At 36.0% G+C, this 27,470-nt stretch overlaps 1 protein-coding gene across 6 annotated transcripts in view; it reads left to right on the forward strand.

Annotated features, from left to right (window-relative positions):
• lrba (LPS responsive beige-like anchor protein) overlaps positions 1-27,470 on the forward strand; it is a 301,281-nt gene that overhangs the window by 126,762 nt on the left and 147,049 nt on the right. For all 6 annotated transcript variants that reach the window (XM_051123328.1, XM_051123244.1, XM_051123532.1 and 3 more), the window contains exons 34-36: positions 4,844-4,908; positions 11,197-11,305; positions 26,873-27,039. In XM_051123328.1, coding sequence (XP_050979285.1) covers positions 4,844-4,908; positions 11,197-11,305; positions 26,873-27,039 — 341 coding nt within the window. The remainder of the gene's footprint in view (positions 1-4,843; positions 4,909-11,196; positions 11,306-26,872; positions 27,040-27,470) is intronic.

The raw sequence follows: 27,470 nt of genomic DNA on the forward strand, positions 1-27,470 counted from the left end.
TTCTGTTAGCGGAAGCTAGAGTTTGCAGTTTATAAAGTTTTAAGTATAGATATTTTCTTACACAAATGCATCGATTTGCTTCTGAAGGCCTTTTTTAACCCCTTGGAGCCATGTGGAGTACTTTTTATGATGGATGGATGTGCTCTATTGGACTTTATAACGCTTGAAAAGCACCATGTCATTTTTAATATAACTGTAATTGTATTTGTCTGAAAGTAGAAAGTCATATACACCTAGACTGGTATTTTTTTCTTTTTAATTTATCTTCTTAATATTTCTTTTTTTTTTTTTTTACATTTCGATAATGTTTTATAATCTGATTTAGTTTTAAAATGCATAAATAACATCTTTATTATTAGGTTTTTGCGTAGACCTGCGCGTTCATCTCTCTGGTAAACGTTATGTGCGAATTGGTGGTAGGGGCTAAACAGGCAGTGATGTCGATTTTCTTCTGCAGAGGCAGTGCATATCCACACTATTACATCATAGAGTAGAACATTCCAAAATCTGTCATTTTGGCAGGCAGCCTTTAATATAAGCTGTTTTTAGATTAAGCTGTGAGTTCTGAAACTTACAGGATGTTTTTATAGTACAATGACCTCTCATATGTCAAAAGATCAAGGCAATTTTGGTTTCTCAGTTTATGACCTCTTTAAGATGGGTTTTTTTTTCTGGAAGCTGTTCCTTCTGCTTTATACAGAAATAAATAAATCCCTTTTAGATGTTTAGATGTTCATTAAAAACAGCATTTTTTAAAAATGCTTTTTTAATGTTTTAGACATTACCATGTTTTAGTACCATCTGCAGAATGAGCTCTCAACCGTATATGTGACCCTGGACCACAAAACCACTCTTAAGTAGCACAGGTATATTTGTAGCAATAGCCAAAAATACATTGTATAGGTCAAAATGATCATTTTTTTCTTTTATGCCAAAAATCATTAGGATATCAAATAAAGATCATGTTCCATGAAGATAATTTGTAAGTATCCTACCCTAAATATATCAAAACTTTGATTAGTAATATGCATTGCTAAGAACTTCAGTTGGACAACTTTAAAGCAGATTTTCTCAATATTTAGATTTTTTTTGCTCCCTCAGATTCCAGATTTTCAAATATTTGTATCTCAGCCAAACTCATATCTCCTATCCTAACAAACCATACATCAATGGAAACCTTATTTATTCATAGAAATCTCAGTTGACCCTTATGACTGGTTTTGTGGACCAGGGTCACATATATGCAGTATCTGAGCTTCAATAAAAGTGAAACTGACAGATTTGACCTTGAAGATTTGTTTCCAATATTCTAGTCTTTGCTGTTTTATTGACACTTGAAGAAAACGGCTCAATTATAAATGTCCTTGATGAAGAGCGTAAGACTCACAGTGGTTATCATTGCGAGTTTATCTTTACGATACAAACTTTCCCAGGCGCTTTTTGTGTGGCTGATAAAAGTCATGTCTTAGGAAACAATCCTGGTCTTGATGACATGAATGGATCAGCGTGAGTGGTTGCTGTAACGACAGGAATGGGGCAGAGGTGGCTGGGTTGTAGAAGCAACTCTCTTTTAGGTCAGGGTCAGAGTTGAAAGGTCACAAATGGCTGCCTGTATCCTCTCATCAGGTCAGAATGGAAACAGCATTGGATACCATAAAACCGTATCAGGGTCCTATCAAAATGACTGGTTGAAATCCAATAACCGTCAGCCTTGTCCCCAACACACAGCACTGATCGTTAAGGCTTTCTGATTGGGGTCATTGCTTCCTTTAATTAAAGAATAATGCCTTTCCCTCACCCATCGAACATTCATTTATCTTTGTAGCCAAAATGTATTTGTGTGTTTGGTTGATGACAGCTCCTGATGTGTTGATGTTCTGAACTTTAGCTGCTTGAATTAAAAACATTTATCCCTCTGTCCTGTCCCAAATTCTCAACTTCACCCTTCACCTTTCATATTCCACCAACCCTGTGTAAAGTGCACAGTCAATTCTTAAAGGGATAGTTCACCCAAACATGAAAGTTTTAATTACTCACCTTCATGTTGTTCCAAACTCGTAAGACCTTTGGTCCTCCTCAAAACACAAATTAAGATATTCTTGATGAAATCCGAGAGCTTTCTGACCCTGCATAGACAGCAAGGCCCAGAATTTATTAGATTTACTTGAATATGGTTACTCAAATATTTGAATGCTGGCAATACCAAAGTTTTATAAAGCTGTGCTAATGAACAAAGCTTCTGGAATAGATAAAAACATACAGTAATTGCCATTTTAAATTCTTGTTTATTTTGGTTTCAGCCTCACTTTTCTTCATCTCCCGCAGGACGGTGAAATATTTCCTTTTTTATAATCATGTACATTTGCTCTGTTTCATTTTCATTTTATGACCCTAGGAATGGGCAGGGGATTAAAATAAATCATCATCATTATGAAAACTATTGCTTGCGTAGCACCTCAACCTAGAAGCACTCTCCGTTGGCCGAAACAAATGAGACATTAGGGTCGGACCGTTACGCTCCTGTCTCCGTGATACAGTCTCCCTGTGAAAAGAGCCCTCGAGAATACACGAGCGACTTTGTACATACTCATGACCTGGTTGTTATTATTATTCTTGAGACGATCACAGGGAAGTGTTGAAAGGTTGGCGCAGCTGTGAAAAACGTCAGTGATTCGGTCTCGCTCCTAGGCTATTAAACATCACTGAAAGCTGTGGTTTCTGGAGTTGTTTAGACTAACACCTTTTACAACAACCGGGTGAGACCTGTTAAAGTTTGTGAGCGGTGTGCTTATTTAAATGCAATCTTGGACATTGAGGATACGATATAAACATGTTAGATGACCGTTATGAATTTTTCCTTCCTCCCCCTAGTGATCTCTTTCTTTGAACAGAGTTTGATGATGATAGAAACAGCTTCTGTTTCACCTCTAGCATCTGTGGTGGATGCACATACTCATGCAGCTTTTTTTGGTAACATTTTACAATAAGGTACATTAGTTAACTACTTAAGTTAACATGAACTAAGAATGAACAATACTTTAATTGTCTACATTTATTATTCTTAGTTAATGCTAATTTCAACATGTACTAATGCATTATTAAAATCAAAAGACTGTATTTTCATTAACTATCATTAGCAAAGATTAATAAATACTGTAATAAATTTATTGTTCATTTGTTTATTTTTGTTAATACATTAACTAACAATAACTAATGTAACCTTATTGTAAAGTGTTACCCTTTTTCCTCTAAAAATCTCCACCAAATCTCAAATAATTTGTTGTTTAAGCGCATTGTGTGATGGAAATGAAATTAAAACTAAACTTTTCTGAACTGAAATTACCTTTTTGTTTGCTTAAGCTAATTTTAAGCATAATACATTTCTATAAAAATGTAATAATTTATAATAATATTAGCCAAAACTACAGCTATGACACAACTTTAAAAATCTGCTATTTTCTTCATTTTTATTTTTAAAAAGCATGCTTTTAAGTTATACTGCTCTCTCATTGCAAACAAATACAGTAACTTGAGAAAATATTAAAAGCAACCTTTTTTTCAGTGAGATTTTTATTTTGTTTTGGAAAAAAAATACTTTTGACAATAATTATTTAATTTATGTATTATTCTGAATAAGTATGAAATTTAATGGTATTTATTTTATCATTTTATTTCTATTTTTCAAGTGTAAAACATATAAAAAATTGGTAACCTTGTACGGTAACACTTTACAATAAGGTTCATTAGTTAACTACTGTACATGATCTAAGAATGAACAATATTTCTACAGCATTTATTAATCTTAGATAATGCTAATTTCAGCATTTACTAACGCATTATTAAAATCACAAGTTGTTTGTTAGCATTAATACACTGTGAACTAACATTAACAAACAATGAACGACTGTATTTTTATTAACTAACATTAACAAAGATGAATAAATAATGTAATAAATATATTGTTCATTGTTTGTTCATGTTAGTTAACAGTAACAAATAACACCTTACTGTAAAGTGTTACCTTAAAAATAAATTATCCAGTTTCAGTGTTTACATGAAAAATGTATGAAAAATTGGTAACACTTTACAATAGGATTCATTAGTTAATGTTAATTAATGCGTTACTGAACAATAAGCAGTGCATTTGTTACAGTATTTATTAATCTTTATTAATGCTAAGTAATAAAACTACAACGGTTCGTTGTTAACTCACATTAGCGCATGATCATTAATTAATATTAACATATATAACTTTTTTTAAATGCATTAGTAAATGTTGAAGTTAATATGAACTGAGATTAAGATATGCTTTACAAGCATTTTTTATTGTTAATTCATATTTACTAAATGGAACCATATTCTAAAAACATAAACAAAAAATATGAATTAAACAAAAAATAAAGCCAATAAAAAACATCTACAAGTAGTGTATCTAAAAGATATTGTGGCTCTCTGGAATGCACAGTTCTCCGCTGTTAAATGGTTATTATATTGTTACCCAACTGTATATTGTAATTTTCCCCCTGACACCCAGTTTCTTAAACTGTACTAGATCCATGTCTCTTTTATGACAATTTCTTCTCAGATAACTGAATCAGAATTTCATGTTCATTTATTTACTAGGTAATCAATGGAATAATAAAGTAAACAGTCATTCGGTTATTATTACAAAATGAACCTAGACAGAATGAAAGTGAAACCTGAATGATACTGGAACTTTATGTATAGGTTCATTTTCCTTCTAGCATATTACTGACATGTGAATGTTTATTCTGATGAAATCCAACCTTCCTTTTTTCTCTTTGTATGCATTGAGTGTAAAGACTCTTATTTCTCTCCACAGGAGTGGCAGAATTCCATCCAGAAGAACGCAGGCTTGGCTTTCATCGAGCTTGTGAACGAGGGCAGGTAATTATCTAATCCCGTCCTCTGACCCTTTGTTAGCAGCCTCCTCATTATCTCCAGACCTACAACGCTACGTCGCGTGTGTACAATCAGATTCTATTTGGGAGGAAATCAATGTAATGTGGAAAGGGGATCAACAGGGTGACCTGGAGTTCAAGGCGTCTGTCAATAACTTGGCTTGTTCTCGTGGGTTCCCATGTGTTTCAGAGAGGCTTTCTGAGAGGGCAGCAGCGCCTTAGTTTCTCGCCCACCTCTTGGGAAATCTTTCTCGTATCTTGCTGTTTTCAGACGGGTTTATGTCTCATCTGTTGGACTCTTTTACTCAGACTCCCTTTGGGATGGAAAGATCTGTCTTCAATTTCAAGCCCTTAGATCTTTCAGATGGCTCTCATTTCTGTGTTAGCAATGGAAATTCATGTTAATGAATGCTGCCGTGCTGATGAGCGCTCCAGAAATGCTAATGAATGCAGTGATGCACTGAGGCTTCTCCACCTTTACTGCTGGCCATCTTTACAGCTCTTTTTCAAACGCATGCTTTTCTTTTGGAAAGCAGGGTCAGGGTTTAGACAACATCTGGCACACCAGCACCTGCCATAGAGATATCAGTGTAATCATAGCTGTAAAAGTGCACAATAAATATGTCATTATAATGCCTACTGCTTTAAAATTAAGAGGATCAGTGCTGAATTACCTTAGTAAAACAGTAATAGATTTAAAATGCGTTTATTGTATACTAAGTATAGTTTAAGTTTGTTAACATATTTACTGACAAATTACTCGAGACCTACTGATATAAAAATTATTATTAAACTTTATTTGGAGTACTACTTGTGCACAATGCACATTTCTTAATATTAAGCCTAAAATATGTTTTAATGTCACTTTTGATGAAAATCGTATGATCTTTAAATAATATCGGTCTTTAAATGCAAAATATACTTCAAGCATACTTGCAGTAGTTCCACTTTAGCACAGTCAAATATACTTAAGCATACCTTTAGTTGGACTTTGGCTCTACTTCCACACAATTAAAGTGCATTAAGTACAAAATTAGTTGTTCCAATTTAGCAAACTTCAAGTATACTGGTCAAGAATACTAAAAGTGCAATTGCAGGGTATTTTTATTAAGTACATAATATGTAAATGTATTCGTAGTATACTTAGCATGTAATTAATGTATTTTAAATACATTTTAGTATATTTATTTTTCACTAGGGTAGTTACAGTGCTTTCAAAGTCAAGTTTATTTTAATATTGGAATTTGTAACATTGTTTAGATGCTTACTAAGCCCAAAAGGGAAAAAAAGTAAAACAAGAACTATGGCAGTGCAGTGATTATATTAGGTGATAAATCAACTTTGATGGATCAATGATGTGATTCTAATATTTTGGTACAGATTCATTAAATCTTTCAAAAATATGTAAAAAAAAAAAAAAAAAAAAGTGCTTTAAACATGCCCTGACCTCTTTTCATTTTATATTTTATTATTATAATTTAAAATATTTTAGAGCATAGAGTCAAAAAATTATACTGATATAATGATTAGAAACCTCTTAAAAATTATGAAAGAAATCATGAAATGATAGTTTTTTTATGATGTTGCACAGATATAACCTCATGTCCACTTCAAACAAAACTTGCTTTATGAAAATGGTTGACAGTGCTCTGAAGATGATCTGAAACAATGTTGGTGAAAATTGGGCGAACTATCTAGGATGAGTAAAAAAAGTTCAAAAATTGTATGAACCAAGGAATCAGAGGAAAATATACTTTTGCTTTTGGACACTTCGTTTCAAAGCAGAAAAATGAGTGCAAATTTGATCTGTTGGTGGTGCTAGAGAGTTTGAGTTACAGACTCCAAATTTGGTGTGGTTAATAATGAGATTGTACTCCATTCATGCAGCAAATGTCATAACTTTTCCACAAGCGATTCTATAGGATTCATAAGATTCACAACATCCTGGTCAAATTTGCCCATTGGCCTCTGACCATCATGGCCTCCTAATCATCCCCATATTCTGATTGGCTTCATCACTCACATCTGCTCTCCACCAATAAGCTGGTGTGTGGTGGGCATTCTGGCGCAATATGGCTGATGTTGCATCATCCAGGTGGATGCTGCGTACTGGTGGTGGTTGAGGAGATTCCCTCTTCTATGTAAAGTGCTTTGAGTGCCCCGAAAAGCGCTATATAAATGTAAGGTATTATTATTATTATTAATACGGTAAAGCGTTTACAAAAATACAGCAATTTACTACAAAATTCTAAATGGTCCATGCTTAAAATGACTGACATTGGAAAATTTGGTATCGTTTGATTCGCTCCAAATCTAACAAGATTTTTGGTCAAACTGGTTAGAAATTATAAACACAAGTGTTACATTTTTATGTCTTTTGACAAGTTGATGGCGCTGTGCCGAAGCTACTCATGTGCCCTTTAGGTATAACACATACCAAGTTTGGTCTGAATCCGCTAAAGCATTGTGAAGATATAGCCTCATGTCCATTTTTCCCATGAATTTCGTCAAATTCGTTAACACACTTTACGAAAACGGCTACAAGCAGTGAAAACTATTTACGCTTATAATGTAACATATTAATTATGTAATGTAATAATATACTGTAGCTATAGAATATAACCAAGCGCAAACATGATATTATCATGGTATGTTCTACCATGTGTTCATTTAGAGATTTATTTTTTGTATTGTTTGCTTCTATAGACAGTCATACCATAAAGTAAGTAAAAACAGATAAAGAAAGGCAGGAAAGCAAAAGGGTGATAGAGAGAAGGGCAGTCACAGAGAGCGGGCTGTTATTGATGGCAGTCGGGGTGAGAGGGGTGGGAGAGGGTCACTGCAGAGTCCCTGGCACGTCCGCTCCCCCGCTGCCCGCCGCTGAAACACCAGGCTCGAGTTTCAGCCCTCCACCCTCCGCCTGTTATTCTTCCACTTTGCAGAGGCCTGAGCCTCCTGACCTGCTGAGAGACTCGTCTCTGTCCCGAGGGGCAATGTTTTATTAGGCCACGGCTTGTGTTGTTCACAAATCTGCCCGGGGTGTAAATGTGCTGTTTCAAGATCAGGTTCCTCGCCGTCTGTGCTAACCCAGGGCACCACGGACAGAAAAAACAATGCTGATTCACAAACAAGACTCTGAGATGGACAGAACAGCTTCGGGTTTTGATGAGGGCTGACAAACAGTAGCAGTAGAAGCAGGATTCATCTGATCTCCCATCAACCCCTGTAATCATCAGATGCCCTGTGATAAGAAGCAGTGTGCGTGTGTGTGTATGTTTATCCAAAGAAGGCTGTTCTTACATATGTAGAAACATGAGCCGGGGTGAGATGTGCCCCCTTCTCCACACCCCCTGCATCCGTATCTTGTTAGATGCGTATCATTTACAAATCAATCGCTGGTTGTTTTTAGTGGGGGTGGTTTTAGCTGCCGTGCTAAATATGATTTTCTGGTTGTTTTACGTTGTTAAGTTGGTTTAGCGCACTATTGACACTTTGATGGCCTAACAACTGTGTTATTAAATCAGTAAAATTGATTTCACAGATTAACACTTAGGAGAGGTCCTCAATTTTGCTATTTTGTAGGCTATTTTGTGAACATTATGTCAAGTGATATACAATGTGATTTACCAACACAACATAATTTCTTGCTGATATTAGCAGAAGTTATTGTTGTTATTACTATTATTAACATCAATATTTATTGTATCTGCTGATGGTGAATGTTTATCTGCTTATGTAGGATATCTACAGTGCTGTACATTGTAATGTTGTCATGCATAAATTCACTTGCAGCAAACAAACCTTTTAGGTTAGTAGGGCTGCACAATATTTTTAAATTAAAATCAATATTGGCTTAATGCGTTTATTTTAGCGTCTAAGAATGGCTTTGTTCATTTACAGTAAATTGAGACGTTCAGACACACTGACATCAGGGCCCACATGCATTTAAATGAGCACACAGTGCCAAGTTTGCCACTAAAAATGAAGTTATTTCAATATATTTTTATTTTGTTTTCTATTTTTATTTCTTAAAAACAATAAAATAATAATAATAAATTATTTTGTCATTTTTGAATTGGTTGAATTGGAAAACCCAAGTGAAAAAAGGTTTCTGTAATGGTTACTGAAAGAAGTTTGAGTTGGTTCTTGTAAAAAGTATGAACAACCAAATTTTTTTTCCCAAATCATACAGCACTAAAAGGATTTAACACTCACCAATATCTTATGAGTTAAAATTACTTTTTAATATGTTTTCCTATTATTTCTATACAGATGCACTCACCAACAGAATCACCCTGCTAAATCAAGAATATTCATTCTTTCCAAATAAATCCCTGTATTTTTTTCATCACAATAGACCAATTTTGAGTAGACCTCACAGTTATATCACTTGCAGCTGCACACGCATTATTGTGGCACTGGAAACAAGTGGAGGGAAACGAGTAAAATCCATGGAATAAGAGAAAATATGTATTTTTGTGTCTTTGGATGTCAGAATCAGAATGCAAATCATTTTTATAGAATGCTGTCGTCAAAGACGCCATTTGAAGCCAAACGCAGACATTTAAACAGACAGACTGTGGGTGAAACCTGATATGATTACTCTGCTTTTAAATCATACATTTGATTTAAACACTAGGTCTACATAATATTCACATGCAGTTCATAGGGAACATATTGTATTAGCCCTACAGTTACAGCATGAAATATTATTTAAATCTATAACAAGATGCATAACAGACCTATTTTTCTTGCAAATGCAAGTTTATATCTGCTAGTTCGGACTTGATTTAACTTAACAATACGAGTTTGTTAATTCTGAGGGGGAAAAAAGCTAGAAGTGTGGGTTATAAACTCACAAAAAAAAATGATTCTGAGCCGAGGGGAAAAGAGAGAATGAAAATAAAGGTAATTTATTTTATTTTTTTTATCAGAATTGTGAGAAATAATTGCGAGAATAAAGTCAGAGTTTTGAAATACAGTTTTATGCAAAAGTTTGGGAACCCCTTGCTGAATCTGTGAAAATGTGAATAATTTTAACACAATAAGAGAGATGATACAAAATGCATCTTATTTTTTATTTAGTACTGTCCTGAGTAAGATTATACATTAAAGATGTTTACATCAAGACCAAAAAAGTAGCTGAAATTATTAAAATAACCCCCTTGGCTCTTAACACTGTGTGTGGTTACCTGGATGATCTACGACTGTTTTTTTTGCTTTGTGGTGGTTGTTCATGAGTCACTTGTTTGTTCTAAACAGTTAAATTGAGCACTGTTCTTCAGAAAAATCCTTCAGGTCCTACAGATTCTTCAGTTTTTCAGCATCTTTTGCATATTTGAACCCTTTCCAGCAGTGATGGTTGATTTTGAGATCCATCTTTTCACACTAAGGAAAACTGAGGAACTCAAACACAACTATTATAAAAGGCTAAAACATTCACTGATGCTCCAGAAGGAAACACGATGCATTAAGAGCTGGGGGGTGAAAACTTTTGAACAGGATGAAGATGTCCAAATTTTTCCTATTTTGTTGAAGTATATATATTTTTTTCCGTTTAGTACTGCGCTTCAGAAGCAACAGAAGATACTTGCATGTTTCCTGGAAGACAAATTAAGTACAATTTACCTTGATCTTTAAATTCAAAAAGTTTTCACCCCCCAGCTCTTCCTTCTGGAGCATCAGTGAATGTTTTACCCTTTTATAATAGTTGTGTTTGACTCCCTCAATTGTCCTTAGTGTGAAAAGACGGATCTCAAAATCAACCATCACTACTGGAATAGGTTCAAATATGCAAAAGATGCTGAAAAACTGAAGAGTCTGTAGAACCTGGAGGATTCTTCTGAAGAACAGTGCTCAGTTTAACTGTTCAGAACAAGCATCAGTGCATCAGTCAATGCTTGAATCTCTTTTCACATTTTACCTTTTACATTTTTTTTTTTTACCCAGTATTGTGCAGCCTTACTGGTTAATAATGTCAGACATAATATAAAAATAGTTACTGGGGCTTATCAGTATTTCTTGATTCAAGTTCTTTAAGGGATGTTTCTGTAAATATGTTTTTTTGCATCTCTTATGGTCAATGCAATACACCCGCAGACCCCAGAGGGTTAATAAATGTGAAAATGTGTGCGATTTAGTTCAGTCAGATCTGTATAAAATCCAGTAATTGAATTCAGTTATGTTACCAACATAAACTGCTTCATTGAAAGAATTCAGACATAATGTGTGATGTCAAGAATGAACTAATGTTCAATGTGATTTTGATGCACAGACTGCTGAGCCACACCATGAAGGACCATCTGGTGCGTGTTGCTAATGAGGCCGAGTTCATTCTGAGCCGCCAGAGAGCAGAGGACATCCACAAACACGCAGAGTTTGAGGTGAGCACACTCACACACACACCCTCACACACACCCAGTATCAGCATCAGTCTAGGAGAGTTCTTGTCTGTAAGCAATGGCACTCCTCAAAGTTTTCAATAGTTAAAGACCTCCTTAAATAGCTTGATGTACACCCTGTGAATAATCTGTCTGTGTTTCCTGCACTACTAAATGGGCCAAAAATATTGATAGCTCATGTTGCATTTTACAGGGTATTGTCCTATCAACCGATATCTAAAATGAGAATACCACTCTAAAGTGACAATCTAATACACTTACAGCTGTGATGCAAATTATTGGACATTTAAACTGTTCAAATGTGTTTTTTTTTTATTAGAAGTCTCTTATGCTCACCAAGCTGCAATTATTTTTTTGAAAATAGAATAAAAGCTGATGTAATATTATTCTAGTTTAAAATATCTTTTTAATCCAGAATATCAATTTCTTTTTTTAATATATTTTAAAATGTAATTTTTTCCTGTGGTGGCAAAGCTGAATTTTTAGCAGCCATTACTCCGGTCTCCAGTGTCACATGGTCCTTCAGAAAAAAAAAAATGCATGAAAAAGACTTCCCCTTCAATATGTCTTGGTAACTTAACAATAAAAAAAAAGTCCAAGTCACGTCATTTCTTAAGATCTTGAAGACTTGCAGCTGAGTGAAGCAATAGCTAAATTTTCTTGACATACTGTACAAACAAGCCACTTTCACTTTATGCAGATATATTCTGTTTCAGAGTTGATTTACAATTTTTAAAAACTGTTGTAAGATTTAATGAAATTGTTAAGTCCCTGTGAGGATATTAAAAAAAGAAAGTTTTGTCTGTCGGAACTAAGAGGCTGCTGACGTGAAGGAGAACAAATGTTTTCTTTTCAAACACAACTTATATGGAAGAAGGTTTCAAGCTTTGGCTACAAAGATTGCATTTGGCATGTATCTTACCAAAACATAGCAGCACAGTTGATTTATTCCTTATAGCACAGCCATGGGGCATTCCTCCACCGCTGCCCCGCCAAACACGCACACACATCACCTCTTTTATCACTGCAGTCTCGCTTTCTCATTCCTTCCATCATTCTCCATTTCTGTCTACCTGCTTCTTTTTTTCCTCACGATTCCCTTTGGACTCATGTTCTGCCTGTTGTGCTCCCTTTGTGGGAGAATTTCACCAGTGACAGGAATACAGCACCTTCATTTCTTTCTTCCTTTCGTTTCCCATCCCTCCCTCTGGTTCTGTCTGGCACTGGAGCAGGATGTGACAGTATAAAGGGGGAGTGGGCTCTGCTCTGTTCAACATCTCCCACCCTCCAGTTGTAAAATGTTATGCTTTCAGAAAGGTTCAAGGCAGGGTCTCTGAACTGAGACTAAGACAGGAAAACATTTGAAGGACAGTATTAAAAGTAAACATGTAAAATCAGAGAAAGCGATCGTGTATCATGTCTGTGAAAGGTCCTGCAGTAGTCTGCTTAGTTAGGGTCATGTTTTGTATGGGATTGGGCCTGTACGCTTATTTTGGCAGCTCCCCTCAAACGCTTCACCCCATGTCTCACTGTTTTTAGAAAACAAAGGAGTTCTCACTCGTTCACTTAATCGTCTAGCTGTCATTATCAGCTCAAAGAATCAGAATCACTTTATATTCGCCACTGCAAGAGCAGAATTGGATATTTCTTAATTGTAAGCAACAGATAGTGTTTCTTGTACCTTCATTCAAAAGTGGTATTGTCCCACTGCTGAATCTGCAAAATACAGCTTTCTACAATCCAGAATATGCAAAAGTAAATATAGAGTTGGAAACAAGCTACTCAGTTTGACAGATGCTCACACACTAATCAGTTGAACCGGTGAGCAAATAAGTCTGAATCAGACTAACTTAGACATAGGAGTCATAACTCTGAGTTTTGGACTGAATCAGACTTCCTCACTCAATTTTTCAAATGACTCATTTAGTAAACCGCATGTTGTGTATGACGCATTAATAAGACTTTATATATGCTACCATTAAAATCATTGGGTTTAATAAGATTGATACTTTTTTTGTCTATTTTCTTCCCCCAAACTGTTAAAAATAAAGGCTCCAAAGGGTTGTTTTTTTTTACAATGATGCCATCAAAGAACCAAATTTTGGCTTCCCAAAGAACCTTTCAGTGAACAGTTCTTAAATGAACCATTTTGAAGAACATTTTAAAAAATCTAAAGAACCTTTTTCCACTATAAAGAACCTTTTCTGCATTTGCAAGGTTCCATAGATTTTCAAGGTTCTTCATGGACCCATCAATTCCAATAAAGAACCTTGATTTTTAAGAGTGCAAGGCGCACATAGTAGAACTTTACAGTAATATTCTGATATATTATTACAGTTTAAAACAGTGTTTTTCTGTTTTAATATATTTAGGGCCTGAGCACCAATGGAGCAAGGACCCTGTTGCAATTGCTCAGATTCTTCGTCTTCTCCAAAATTAATCGTATTTTTGAGAGCCTAAACATGCTCGAAATCTCATTAAACTTTGCGTGCGCCAAAAGTGGTGAAAATTTACATCTGATATGGGTTTCAGAAGTGGGTATGGCAAAATGGATTGATAGCGCCACCTATAAAATTTCAACGAAGTGCCCCTCGAGCTATGTTTCACATTCGCTAGACACATGTAACACCAGTACCTACAAAAAAGTCCCTTGGTACAAATTCCGAAACCCAACAGGATTTTTCAGGTGTGGTATTTAAACTAATTTCTCCTAGAAATGTAACTAGATCAACACCACATTTAGTAAGTCTAATCTAAAGCCCTTTGTGACGTTAAATTGCAAAGATCTTGAGTTTTCGTTGAAGGTCGTGTCCGTGGCGTCCTGAAAAACTTTGATGTTTTGCCATGAAAAGGGAAGTTGTTATAATTCAGACATAAGATGTCTGATCTGCCCCAAACTGCCCCACATGTTTGATAAGAGTCCTGTTGTGAACACATGTCCATGCCCATGCCCATATTCAGTTATAGTCACAGCGCCGCCTGTTGGCAACAGGAAGTGACATGTTTTATTCTCGAACGAACTCCTCATAGAGATTTAATGACATCAACATTATATTTAGTCAGTGTACTCTACAGGCCTTTGCAGTGTTAAATTGCGAAGATCTTGAGTTTTCATTAAAGGGTGTGTCCGTGGTGGCCCGACAAAGTTTGATGTTGCGCCATGGGAATAGAAGGTGTTGTAGCTCAACCACACAATGTCTGATCTGCCCCAAACTTTACACATTCGATAAGAGTCCTGGCCTGAACACATCTAGAGGCCAATATGCAGTTATAATCATAGCGCCACATGCTGGCAACAGTAAATGGCTTGTTTTACAATAACTTAAACATGCCATGTTCAACCTGCACCAAACTTCATGTGTTTTATAAAAGTGCTGGCCTGAAGACATCTACATGCCAATATCCAGTTGTAGTCATAGCACCACCACCTGGTAGAAGGAGGTTTGGCACATATAAATGACTTTGACATATTCCTTCTATATTTACTACTTTAAATGCATATTGCCCACTGTTTGCTGTTTTCCTAAAGCCACCGGGTGGTGGTGAGCCTGAGTGCGAGGGCCCTTTCAACACTTCTTGCAGCTTTAATGTGAAATATAATTTATTCCTGTGATGGCAAAGCAGAATTTTTAGAAGCCAAAACTCCAGTCTTCTTCAATGATCTTTCAGAAGTCATGATCTTCTTGTATTAATACAAGAGTTAGTAGATCATATACGCTGCTGGTAACCATGTGTTCACAAATGACACCAGATTTAATAACGCAGCCATTCCAGCAGTAACACTCAATGCTATAGAGGGCCTACAGGCATGTACCCTGTAAAACAGATGAGAGCTGGCAGTATTGGTTGAATATACTCTGCTTAAACAAGCTTCCTTACCTCACGGTGACATTTAGAGGGAACCTCGGAACACCCTTCCTCATCATTCCCACTGCCCCAAATTCCCTGGATTGGCCAAATTCTCCCAGACGCTCAGTTGAAGACGGCCGCACTCTGGGGACGTGCTTAGCTTTCCTTTTTCACTCTAATTGGCCCCTCTGGTCCGATTCTTTCTGCTTTTCCAGCCTCACTCACAGCACGGTGGAGAGTGTATTATTCTCACAAATAGTGCTGGATATTCTGCCAAATGCAGAAAAAATGCACAGATTATCAATGTCAGGCACATTATATGGATGCCAAAAAATGCTATTTTACAGTATTCAGCTAAATATATTTTTAAATGAGGTGAAAATATGCATTCAACATTACATGACTAAAACAATGCCGTACTATTTAATCCTCAGCTTGAAATCCCCATAATGCTGTTCTCTGTGGAACAGGGTTATTCACATGATTTGGACCAGCACTGTCTGGTGCAATTATGCCATTTTTTTGTCACTCAGAGTTTAAAATCTGAAGTGCTTCATGATGAAAGCCATATGCTTTGATGCTTCAGTGACCCAAACTGTACTTTAATAAGAGAGAAAAAAATGGCTGAAAATGTTTTTCTCATTTCATGTACAGTAATTTGTAAAGGGAAATAGGGCATGGATAGCTGGGTAACAGTTATTTGTGATGGTTATGGATCACACTTTGATAAATGCCTTGGTTTTTCTAAAAGATGTCAGTGTTTAAAGGGATAGGACACCCCAAAATGAAAATTCTGTCATTAATGTTGTTCCAAACCCATAAGATCTTCGTTCATCTTTAGAACACAAATTAAGATATTTTTGATGAAATCCGAGAGCTTTCTGACCCTGCATAGGCAGCGATGCAACTACCACGTTAAAGGCCCAGAAAGGTAGTAAGGACATGGTTAAAATAGTCCATGAGACATCAAAGGTTCAAACTTTTTTTTTTTTTTTTTTTTTTTTATGAAGCTATGAGAATGTAGGGAAAAATAGCGACTTTATTCAACAATTTCTTCTTTTCTGTTAGTCTCTGCCATGCTTCATAACATTAGAGTTTAACCACTGATGTCACATGGAGTGTTTTAACAATGTCCTATACCTTTCTGGGCCTTGAATGTTGTAGTTGTATATACAGGGTCAGAAAGCTCTTGGATTTCATCAAAAATATCTTAATTTGTGTTCCAAATCTGAACGGAGGTCTTAAGGGTTTGTAATGACATGTGGGTGAGTAATTAATAACAGAATTTTCAATTCTGGGTGAATTCACCCTTTAAGCCAATGCTTGCCAAACTGTGGGTTTATCTCCTATACAATAGCCAGTATGTCTGTGCAAAATCCCTGAATTGTTTACAGAAATTTCACTGAAAAAACAAACTGGATGCATCTAGGGAAATTGTTGTCAAAGTTGTATTATTTATCAATTTCTGAAAGTTTGTAGATGTATTTTGTTTCTCACAATATGGCTTCTCAGTCACAGCACCGATTTCGTAAGAATCCATCTCGGTATTGAATCCCTCACTTAGATATAGTTGCTCCTCTGTGACCCCTGAAAAGCAGTGAGCCTCCGATAAGTGCAGCACTGATATTGCCGTATTGATTTTCCTCCATTCCGGCTCTTGCCATCTTCTCTGAGCCACCGGTTTCATTTTGCACGGCCACAATAAAAATAACAGGCCAGTGAAAGATGCCCCCGTGGGGATCACACTCCCTTTCCATCCTGAAGAGCAGTTTACACAGGATTTGGATGTTTAAGGGAACAACATGAAATATGAGACATATGAGAACCAGAATGGATAGAGAAGTTTGCTTTTAGTTTCTTAACATCGTTTCATTCATGAATTGCTGTGTGTCTAATGCGGTAGCCTTGACTACATTCAGAATGAGGATAATTTAACTGTTAGCTGTCTGTGATTAACAATCATGACTCTTAGCAATATTCGAACAGGCCTAGTTTTCCATGAGAAGGTCAGGTAAATTTGTGTGTCACATCTGTGTTTTTCTCATACAACCTATGTAAAAATGATGGAGAAAATTACCTACTGTTTTTTTTGAAAAACTCAAGGGTCCTCTGAGAAATTGAATCCTGCCCAGGTAGAAATGTCTGTAATTATGGTATATTATTTTTTCCACATCACTTCTCATTTTATTTCATTTATTGAATAATGCAACTAGAGCTATTTTTTTCTGCACCAGTTTCTTTACTGTTTTAGTGCCTGATATGGCTTCTTTCCGGATTTAGAACTTTGTTAACTTTCTAGTGTATTATAGTATATAAAAGTATATCAATCAGAATTAAAAGGTGAATAAAACAAACTAACAAATGAAAGAATGAATGAAAACAAAAATGAGGGTACTATCACAGACTGATATAATAGTGATAGGTTTAATCTCAGTCTAAATTCCATCCCTTATATGCCTGATATACAGTAGTCAACATTTGAAGTGGATCAGAAAAGTTAATCAAAGTTGTCCTAAGATAAGAATGGGTATTGTTTTGTTTTTAGGACAACTTTCATGAAAACTCAAAAATTGTCTATATCAATTATATACCTAATGTTATAATGTAATCAGGAATAGATCCTGTTTATTTCAACGGGTTGTCAGTGCTGACAGCAGGCCCTTCTGTTTTAGTAAAAGTTGTGTTTCGTTTATGAATGAATGTGCGTTTTTAAACGAATCTAGTGAGTCGCGATTCAATTTTCCATTCTTAAAGACAGTCACTTGCTTTATTCCTGAATGAATCAGCCGTTCGAGCGAATCAAATGAATGAATGATTCAGTAATTAAATCAGTGACTTGCCGCCATCTACTACCAGTTTTAGTTTTTAAAGTATCTTTTCAGTTCAAATCATTAATATTTCTATATTTCTATATACAAGCCACTTTTGTGTTCTTCTGTGCCACCTCTACAAATGAATTTTGTTAATACTGATTTCATTTAATTGGTAACTTATTCTTATTCTGTTCTTACTCCTATTTTTTAAGTTAGGAGCACAAGTGCTCCTGAAAAGAAAAGCAAGCGTAGAGCCCTGTAGATAATGTTTTACAGTGTTTCAATCTTAGCGTATAAGGAGGATTTGTTTCAGATGTGTTTTCTCCTTAGTAGGCATATATGAATACCAGTCACACTCGAATCTTGTAGGATTTCATGCAAACTACAGAGCTTCTGCCTTTGGGGAGAATGCAGTCCTATTCAAAAACCAAAACACTGCTATTATCCATATGATAACAATGACACATCCCTGATAGGTCATTGGAGAAGGTATCTGTGAGGCGCTGCAAATTGAACAAGGGTGAAAATGCAACACTGTAACAGTTTAATGTCTGTTTCAGAACAAATCAAACCAACTGCAGAGCTGAAAACACTAAAATTTATTGAACATTATTCAACAACAGGGCGTTTGTATGTGAAGCGCAGTCTGCAATAGTATATTGTTCATTTGAGGAATGGGTCTTAAGAGAAAGGTGGCAGCATTGAATACGGCCTTTGTTCCAGTGCATTCTCTAGTTGGTGAATTATTTAGGAAATAAAAATAAATTTATGTTTGTTCCCTGTCAGGGTTCAAATCCACCAGAAGAGATGATGGTGGATACCAGTGATTTAGACACATTTTTATTACGTAGATGGATAACATATGCTTTTATACACTCCCCCGCTCCCCTCCTTTCTTTCTGTCTCACACACACACACACACACACACACTCATCCATCCACTCTGGGATTGAGTTATCTTTTACCCCTTGAGAGTGAGATTACAGGGACAGCAGGGTCCTGACGGACACAGAGATAACCACTGGAAATCCAATTATCTTTTAGTGTTCTCTTTCTAATAGGATCCCTAATACGGAAAAGATTTTTCCGGTAACAACTGTACGATGGCGGCCGATACCTGCGAGGGAGAAAAGAAAGGACAGATTTAGAGAGAGGGAGTGACTTCCTTCTTTAATGAGAGTCTTTCTTTATTAGAAATGAAATGTGGAAGAGACCGGGCCACAAGGCCAGATCTTTCGGATGTGATAGAACGAGGTCATTGTTCTCTTTTTCTCTCTTTTGCTCTTTTTTGTTAGCTTTTACTTGATCTTGAAGTGATGGAGTGTAATTGAGTTGACTTCCGACTGAAGTGTGTGTGAAGAGAGGTGATGGGCCACTTCATTAGTGTTTAGTGTCTGTGTTTCTGTAAGAGGAGACTAGGAGTTAATGACATCAACTGCGAAATGAGACTCGTGACCTCGTATTATTCCAGCGTGCGCTTTCACTAATCCACCAGCCTCTGACAGTTATCTGTAGTAGCCAAACAAAAGCAAATCTAAATGATGTGTACTTAGAGATTCAGTATAGTTACACTTGTGCCCTTTGATAAGTCAGCAGCTATCCTTTAGCTTCACCGTAAATGCTATCTTTACTGCAAATAATGGCTTTGTGGAGTACACATGTACATGCTGTTTCATTCTCTCCCTTGTTCTGTTCTCTCTTCTTCTTGCCTTAATTAATTCCCCAGGTGATGGCAGTGCAGCAGGTCATTATACTGTATCTGGTCCCCAAATAGAGCCCTTCTGCTTTCTGTAGTTCTCACTACACTCACATTTAGAAGACTGAAGGGTTAGACGCACACATTTTTGTTTTTATTTCATTAGTAGAATTTGCAATTAAAATAATTACATCATTTGATTAATAGAATAATCAATATTTGCTGAGAATATTCTCACAAAACCAGCCATAAGTAGCACGGGGATATTTGTAGCAATAGTAAACAATACATTGGTATGGGTCAAAATTATACAATTTTTTTTTTGTTATGCCAAAAATCATTACGATATTAAGTAAAGATCATGTTCCATGAAGATATTTTGTAAATTTCCTAATGTAAATATATCAAAACTTAATTTTTGCAAAAAATATGCATTGCTGAGAGCTTCATTTGGACAACTTTAAAGGTGATTTTCTCAGTATTTAGAATTTTTTGCACCCTCAGATTCCAGGTTTTCAAATAGTTGTATCTCGGCCAAATGTTGTCCTATCCTAACAAACCATACATCAATGGAAAGCATATTTATTTAGCTTGCAGACAATGTATAAATCTCAGTTTCCAAAAATTGACCCTTATGACTGGTTTTGAGGTCCAGGGTCACAAATTGATAATTCTGACCTTTAATTTTAGTGAATAGACAGTTTTATCAGATGTTTTGGTCTTTGGTATCGTAAATGGTCCGTTAAAGGCTATAATTATAACTTTAAGTTGAATTAAAATTGGAGAAGGAAAAACAAGAATTGCAGCAATTGTGATTATTACATTTCAAAAGGCTATGATTTAATAAATAAATATGAGCATTGCATGTTCAAAGTGAAATCAAGGTTCTTTGTGCGCTCTACAGGCTTGCAGTTTTAGAGCAGTTGGCAGTCAGTGAATACTGTTGATTTACTGTATGCCAAGCGACTGCTTATGAACTACACTTAATGAATCATAACAATGTTTACTGTATGGTTTTTATATTGTAAAATGTTGTAGATGGTTGTAAGGGTGTATATTTAATTTATTCAATGAACAACTGAAAATAGCACAGCTTATAGACTTTTTAAAAATAAGATGGCTTGTTTGTAATTAAAAGTTCTGCATTATGTATTGAAATGGATATTGGATATTGCTAGTGTTTAGCATTTAATGGTGTTTGCATGTAAAAATTGTAATAAATATAATAAAAATGCTATTTTTTATACCATATGTAATGTATACCCTAGACGACATGCATATTTGTAGCAAGAGCCAAAAATACATTGTATGGGTTAAAATTATCGATTTTTATGTTATGCCAAAATCATTAGAATATTAAGTAAAGATCATGTTCCATGAAGATATTTTGTACATTTCCTACCATAAATATATCAAAACTTTATTTTTGATGAGTAATGTGCATTGCTAAGAACTTAATTTGGACAACTTTAAAGGCGATTTGCTCAGTATTTTAATTTTTTTTGCACCCGCAGATTCCAGATTTTCAAATGGTTGTATCTCGGTCAAATATTGTCCTATCCTATCCTATCTTACTGGCAATCCTATCTCGCATCTTGTCCCATGAGCATGCAAAAAAAAAGGTGCCTGAAGTCAACCGCTGTTTAATTCAGTTGTGCACCATTTAGCTATTTTTGAATACTTCAGTCATTTTGTGTTCTGCCTGCTCAGCTTGCATAGGAGAAAGTATTTTAGCTTTGGAAAAAATACACTCTTCAGCTTTAAATATACACAGAAATCACAATGGCTCTTACAAATAATAAGATGATTATATATATATATATATATATATATATAATTTTTTTTTTCTTTCCTGCTTGTGAAGATATCCTTTCAGACTGTTTATTTGACCTGTGTTATCACCCTCCCAACAGTGTAGTTTTTTGTTCATTGGGTGTAGGACTATATGCGTTTCATTTATTTACCAGAAGTAAAAACATTATCCCGCATTCACATTCGTCCACACCTGCTCCTCCTTGCCCGCCGGCAGACGCGTTCATTTTTCACTCGCCGCACATCTCCTTCATTTGACTATTTTTCACCTCAAAAGGACAGTTAATTCCTACAATTTCTCACACGGCGTGACCTTGAAGTTGCAGGAGTCAGCTGCCCGTGTAGAGTAATGGAACCAAAGAAATGCCTTTTTTTTTTTGGGAGGGGGTGGGAGGAAAGATGAAGAATCTGCCATCCACGCATTGTGACTAGTCCATTAAAAGCACGAAATGAAGGAGGGAGAAAAGGGGAAGAGAGAAGCCAGAGATACTTTGATAAGTTGTTGCACCTGTGTTAACCTTGATGGTCACCCTGACTCTGGGAAGGGGGTGGCAACATTTTCACTCTCTCTTTAGTTGCTTTACACTAGATTCCCGCTCCATCTATCGCCGAGGGAACAAGGGATGGAGGGAAATCAATACATAGAGGCGTTGGCTGACAGCAGTATCGCTCCAGAATTGAAGTGCCTGTCAGCCTTTGTCATTCTGTGACTTTTGTTCGCTATTGTACTTTTAAGCCGTCATTTTTCTTGGTTGTCACTTTTCCCTTTCCCAGCTTGCTTTTGTCTGAATTCCCCTGGCTACAGTTTTAACTCGGTGACTTTAAATTTGGAAAGAATGTGGGTCAAAAGATCAAGTGCAATGAAAATCTCTTGAATTTGATTGGCCGAACGACAAGGCATGCGCTCGTTTTTCATTTTGTTTCTCTTGTTTCTGCATGCGTATCCTCCGCACTGTATTTGCATTCCCTTAGATGCTGCAAGGACAGAGGCATCAGTAGGACAGTTTCCTGGTGTAAATGAAACCCTGAGGGACGGACTGGCGAGGAGAGGAAGATGATAGTCACGGTGCTGTGTACTTCACTGTCAACAGAGTGCAAATCAAGCAGTTTAACAAGATCCCTACTGTTTTCACAGCTTAGACGCGCTCTTGGAGAAACAATGCGAACCTTTCACTGTGTATGTAATGTGTAGACTTACATGCACGCCTGGCCGTGTCGTGTCACACAAACTAACTCGCATACACGGGGGCTGATGGAACATAATGAGTTCTGGTCCCTGGCAGATGATGATTATTTTGTTTAACCTTGCTGCTCTGTTTAGGGAGGAGAGGGTAAAACTGCCGCCCATGATTGTTCATATCTTGTTACAGAGAAACATCGGATCTGCTAACGTTTTTAAATAGTAGTTACCAATATGTTATTGTGCTTTGTTTAGCTATAAATTCTGAATTTGCTGAACGTATTTATAAGTGATTTTCGTTCCACTGGCCTATAGAAAGATAGGTCTGCATTTTATACTGACAGCTATTGCCGTGGATGCAGCATCACACACGTTTAAAAAAATTAAGAAACTATTGTAGTTTGTTAAAATACCCTTTTCTAGAAACACATAAAAGGCAGTACCTTACTTGTAAAAGGTGTTGTTCATTTATTTACATATAATATAATTATACAACGTATAATTAGCAGGCTCTGTAACTTGTATGGGTGACACAGTGCATATTTCTAGTTTTTTATTACTTAAGTTGAGCTTCACCATAATTTGATAAGCAAAAAATAAATAAAAATAAAAAATGTGAATGACTAGTTTTGTTAAATGTCCTGAACAGAATTGATAAACAATTTTTTATTTATAAATGGATTACCCATGAAGAAAGTCTCTCTCAATAATTTACTAGTAAATAGATGCTATGGAAGCACATTTCCACCACTGAATTAAAAAAAAAAAATTCTGACTTCTTTCTTCTCAGAATTGTGAGATGTAAACTTGCAGTTGCGAGTTACAAAGTCAGAATTGCGAACACGTAGTTGTACAATTCTGAGTGAGTATAAAGTGAGAATTGCTAGATATAAACTCTGTCACTTTTTTTTCTTAGAGTTTATGTCGCAGTTATGACCTTATAACATGCAATTGCTATTATTGCATAGGAATTGTAAGATAAAAACTCGCAGTTCTAAAGCCTGTTTTCCCCTTAAAATTGGACTTTATGACTCACCATTGCGAATTTATATCTCACAATTCTAAGAAAAAAGTCAGAATTGCATACAAACTCGCATTTTCAAGAACAGTAGTCAGAATTGCAAGTTTATGTCCCTCTATTCTGAATTTATAACTCGCAATTGAGAGTTTATATCATGCAATTCTGAGAAAAAAGTCAAAATTGCGAGTATATGTCTTGAAGTTCTAATTTAATACCTCGCAATTGCGAGTTTATAGCATGCGATTTTGGGAAAAAACCTGAATTGCTAATTTATATCACGCAATGTTGACTTTAAAACTCACAATTGCGAGTTCATTTCTCACAATTCTGAGAAAAAAAGTCAAAATTGCAAGTTTGTATTAAGCATATCTGAGAACATATGCAATTTGCTAAATGTAAACTTGCAATTTCTAGAAAAAGGTAAAAATTGTGAGATAAAATCACAATTTCACAATTTTGTTTTTAAATGTATTTTATTTAGTGGTGGAAACAGGCTTCCATAGGATGTTTTTTTTTAAATGTGTTAAACATTTAATTTTAAGTTTAACCGTTTCAATTTGTTTTTGGTTTTGAATTTTGAATAAATATATTTTAAATATTTTATAATAAGTAATATGTTATAATATCCCTGCACCACAAAACCAGTCATAAGTAGCAGGGGTATATTTGAAGCAATAGCCAACAATAGATTGTATGGGTCAAAATTATCAGTTTTCTTTTATGCCAAAAATCTGTATGATATTAAGTAAAGATCATATTCCATGAAGATATTTTGTACATTTTCTTTCCATAAATATATCAAAACTTAATTTTTGATTAGTAATATGCAAGAACTTCATTTGAACAACTTTAAAGGCCTCTGATTCCATAGTTATATCTAGGCCAAATATTGTCCTAACAAATCATACATCAATGGAAAGCTTATTTATTCAGCTTTTATGTGATTTATAAATCTAAATTTAAAAAAAAAAAAAAAAAAAAAGACCCTTATGACTGGTTTTGTGGTCTAGGTTAACATATTATTATGCTGTTGATTACATGTGTTACACTCAAAAATATTTTATTTGGACCTTGCTGAATAAATAGTTTTAGACTACTGTAGACAATACAGATTTATTACAATAATATGGCTCTAACGGTTTGTCATGGGTGTAGTCCACTGAAGGAAAAGAGTGCTGACCCTGTCTGATCCAGTTCCCCAGAACACAGAACATTTGGAGATCTGGATGATTACTCTGTCTGAAGTCATAAACACATCGCTTTCATGGTTTTGTTTCTGCCTCTGTGACTGGAGATTGTGGCTCCCCCTTGAGCAGGCTGCCAAACACATGCGAGACCCTTTGAATTAAGTTCACCTCGTTGGGTTTCCAAAAGTCTTATGACATCACTTCAGAATTACAGCCCCAAACGTGATGATAGTGTCATTGCTATGTACTTCACCTGAACGTTTCCTATAATTCCGCCTGTATGTTCAGCTGCAAGGAAGCCATTTGTCAGGAAGTTCATGAAAATTACGAAGCCCATTATGGAGCTCAGGGATTTGGTGCCGTTGACACTAGTTGACAAAGTGCCTGTTTATGCCAAAGTGTTTGAACCCATGACAGCTAATTAATAATGTGTTAATCAGTCGTTGAAGGGAACAATGGAAAAATATGGATGATTGCTCTTTTTGCTCTTCTGATTCAGAAAGCACCTTTAGAGCAAATTCTGCATTTTATGTGCTTCATAAATTCAGCTTAAAAGGTCTTAAAATATTACAATATTTAAAAAATATATTAGGTTTCATAATAGCCATATTTATGAGCATCTGTTATTTTTGTCAAAATGCATTTAACCTTTTTGTGCTTATTTTTTCCTCCGTTCTTTCATGAAAACGAATGTTACCCATCTAGAATTTTCCGTTTCTTACCCAGACGTGACCTTCCGCACTGAACAGAGACAAATCGCTGTCTTTCTTTCCATTCCTTTATTCCGCGTCTTTTGTTACGGCAGACATCCAAATAGGTTCACATTTAAACATTCACCCTTTACCTTTTATCTCTCTTTTATTCTGCCATCCTCTTCTCATGGCTTTAAGGTCACTGCAGAGTTAAGAACAGCGAAATGAGACACAGATTGATAATTAGGAGAGGGAAGCCCCCCTAATGTGATTTATCTCTATGGATTTTCTGTCATACATGAAGAGTCGATGCTCAAATTGGAGAGGAGGGCCCATTAGAAGGCACTTTGGAGCGTTTACCGCTAACTTTGCCGAGGCAGGCTTCAGCGTCTGCCGCCGTTGCCGCACCAGACCGCTGCCTTTACTGTATTTGTTGTCTGAGGCGGGCGCTGTCCAAGGCTAATTTAATTTAGGGCCATAACACGCAATGGATGAAGCAGAGGGAATTACATTAAAACAAGCTCTAGTGGTTGCTGTAACCTTTCCACTTGATTGCTGTTTGCTAGACGTTGCATCAGAATCAGATAAGAGGCACAGGGGGAAAAAATGAAGCGGTGTTGTTTTGTGCTTGGTGGGCTGTTTTTGCTTATTCTGAGGCGAATTCGTACCAGCTTCTCACCAGCTTTGTTACTCATCTTTTGATGTATTGATTCTGATTGGGACATTGGTTTTCACGAAGGGCAGGTTATTCGTTTACTCTTCAACTTTGAACAGATAAAACAGAATTTAAGTTATATCAAAGGGACATTTGCAGTGTGAGGTGCTTTGTTAAAGGATCACATTTGAGTTCAAAGGCTTTTCTGATAACAGATTCTGACAAAGAAAAATGTCTCCTTGTGCATTATGGGTAGTTTCTACATTTTTTAGCGTAGCCCAAAGGCATTAGCAAATACATGTCCAGTGTTATTAATCACTGTGACAACAGGCTGGAAATGACCCAGAGTTCCATTTGTTTCCTGTGTGTATGGAGTTACCGCGCGCACACATACACACACACACACACACACACACACACACAGACGCGCTTAGGCGTCAACACACACTCTAATGATGTAGTGTGCTTTGTTTTCTACACCCAGTCTGATGGACAACATTCTCCTCAGGTAAAAGTAGCACAGGAACACACTTGTGTCTACTTGTGTAACTTGTTTATATGTGACATACTGTACATGTGTTGGATTGTAGCAATATGTTAATTGAGTGTAATTACTTACAAGACCTGTTTTCTGCTGTCTGCAGTCTCAAAGTGCTCAGTATGCCTCTGAGAAACGTGATGAGGAGAAGATGTGCGATCACCTGATCAGGGCCGCCAAGTACCGGGATCATGTCACATCCACCCAGCTCATCCAGAAGATTGTAAACATCCTCACAGATAAGCACGGTGCTTGGGGCTGCGCTGCTTTCAGGTACAACCTTAGTCATATTGTTTTGATGGATCAAATGTTTTTCTATCACACCATATTATAATACAGTTGAAGTCAAAAGTTTACATACACCTTGCAGAATTTGCAAAATGTTAATTATTTTACTAAAATAAGAGGGTTAATACAAAATGCATTTTATTTTTTTTTTTTAGCACTGACTAGGGATGTTCATTTCAGTTATTTTTTCTAACTGATAGCTGACGCTCGTTAACCGATTATTAACCGTCAACCGTCTGTGACCCGTTAAAAATACCAAAATTTGTTTTCCAGGGATTAATTTTAAATGCGCAAAAAATTGCAAACAACAGAACATGAGAATTCACATGGACACATCACATCAGGCACCTGCAGTGCTTTTGTGAACAGAGAAAAACATAATAAAGCTAGGCTATATATATAATGAATAAATGGGC

Source organism: Labeo rohita, chromosome 1 (genome assembly GCF_022985175.1).
Source record: "Labeo rohita strain BAU-BD-2019 chromosome 1, IGBB_LRoh.1.0, whole genome shotgun sequence".
Taxonomy (NCBI): domain Eukaryota; kingdom Metazoa; phylum Chordata; class Actinopteri; order Cypriniformes; family Cyprinidae; genus Labeo; species Labeo rohita.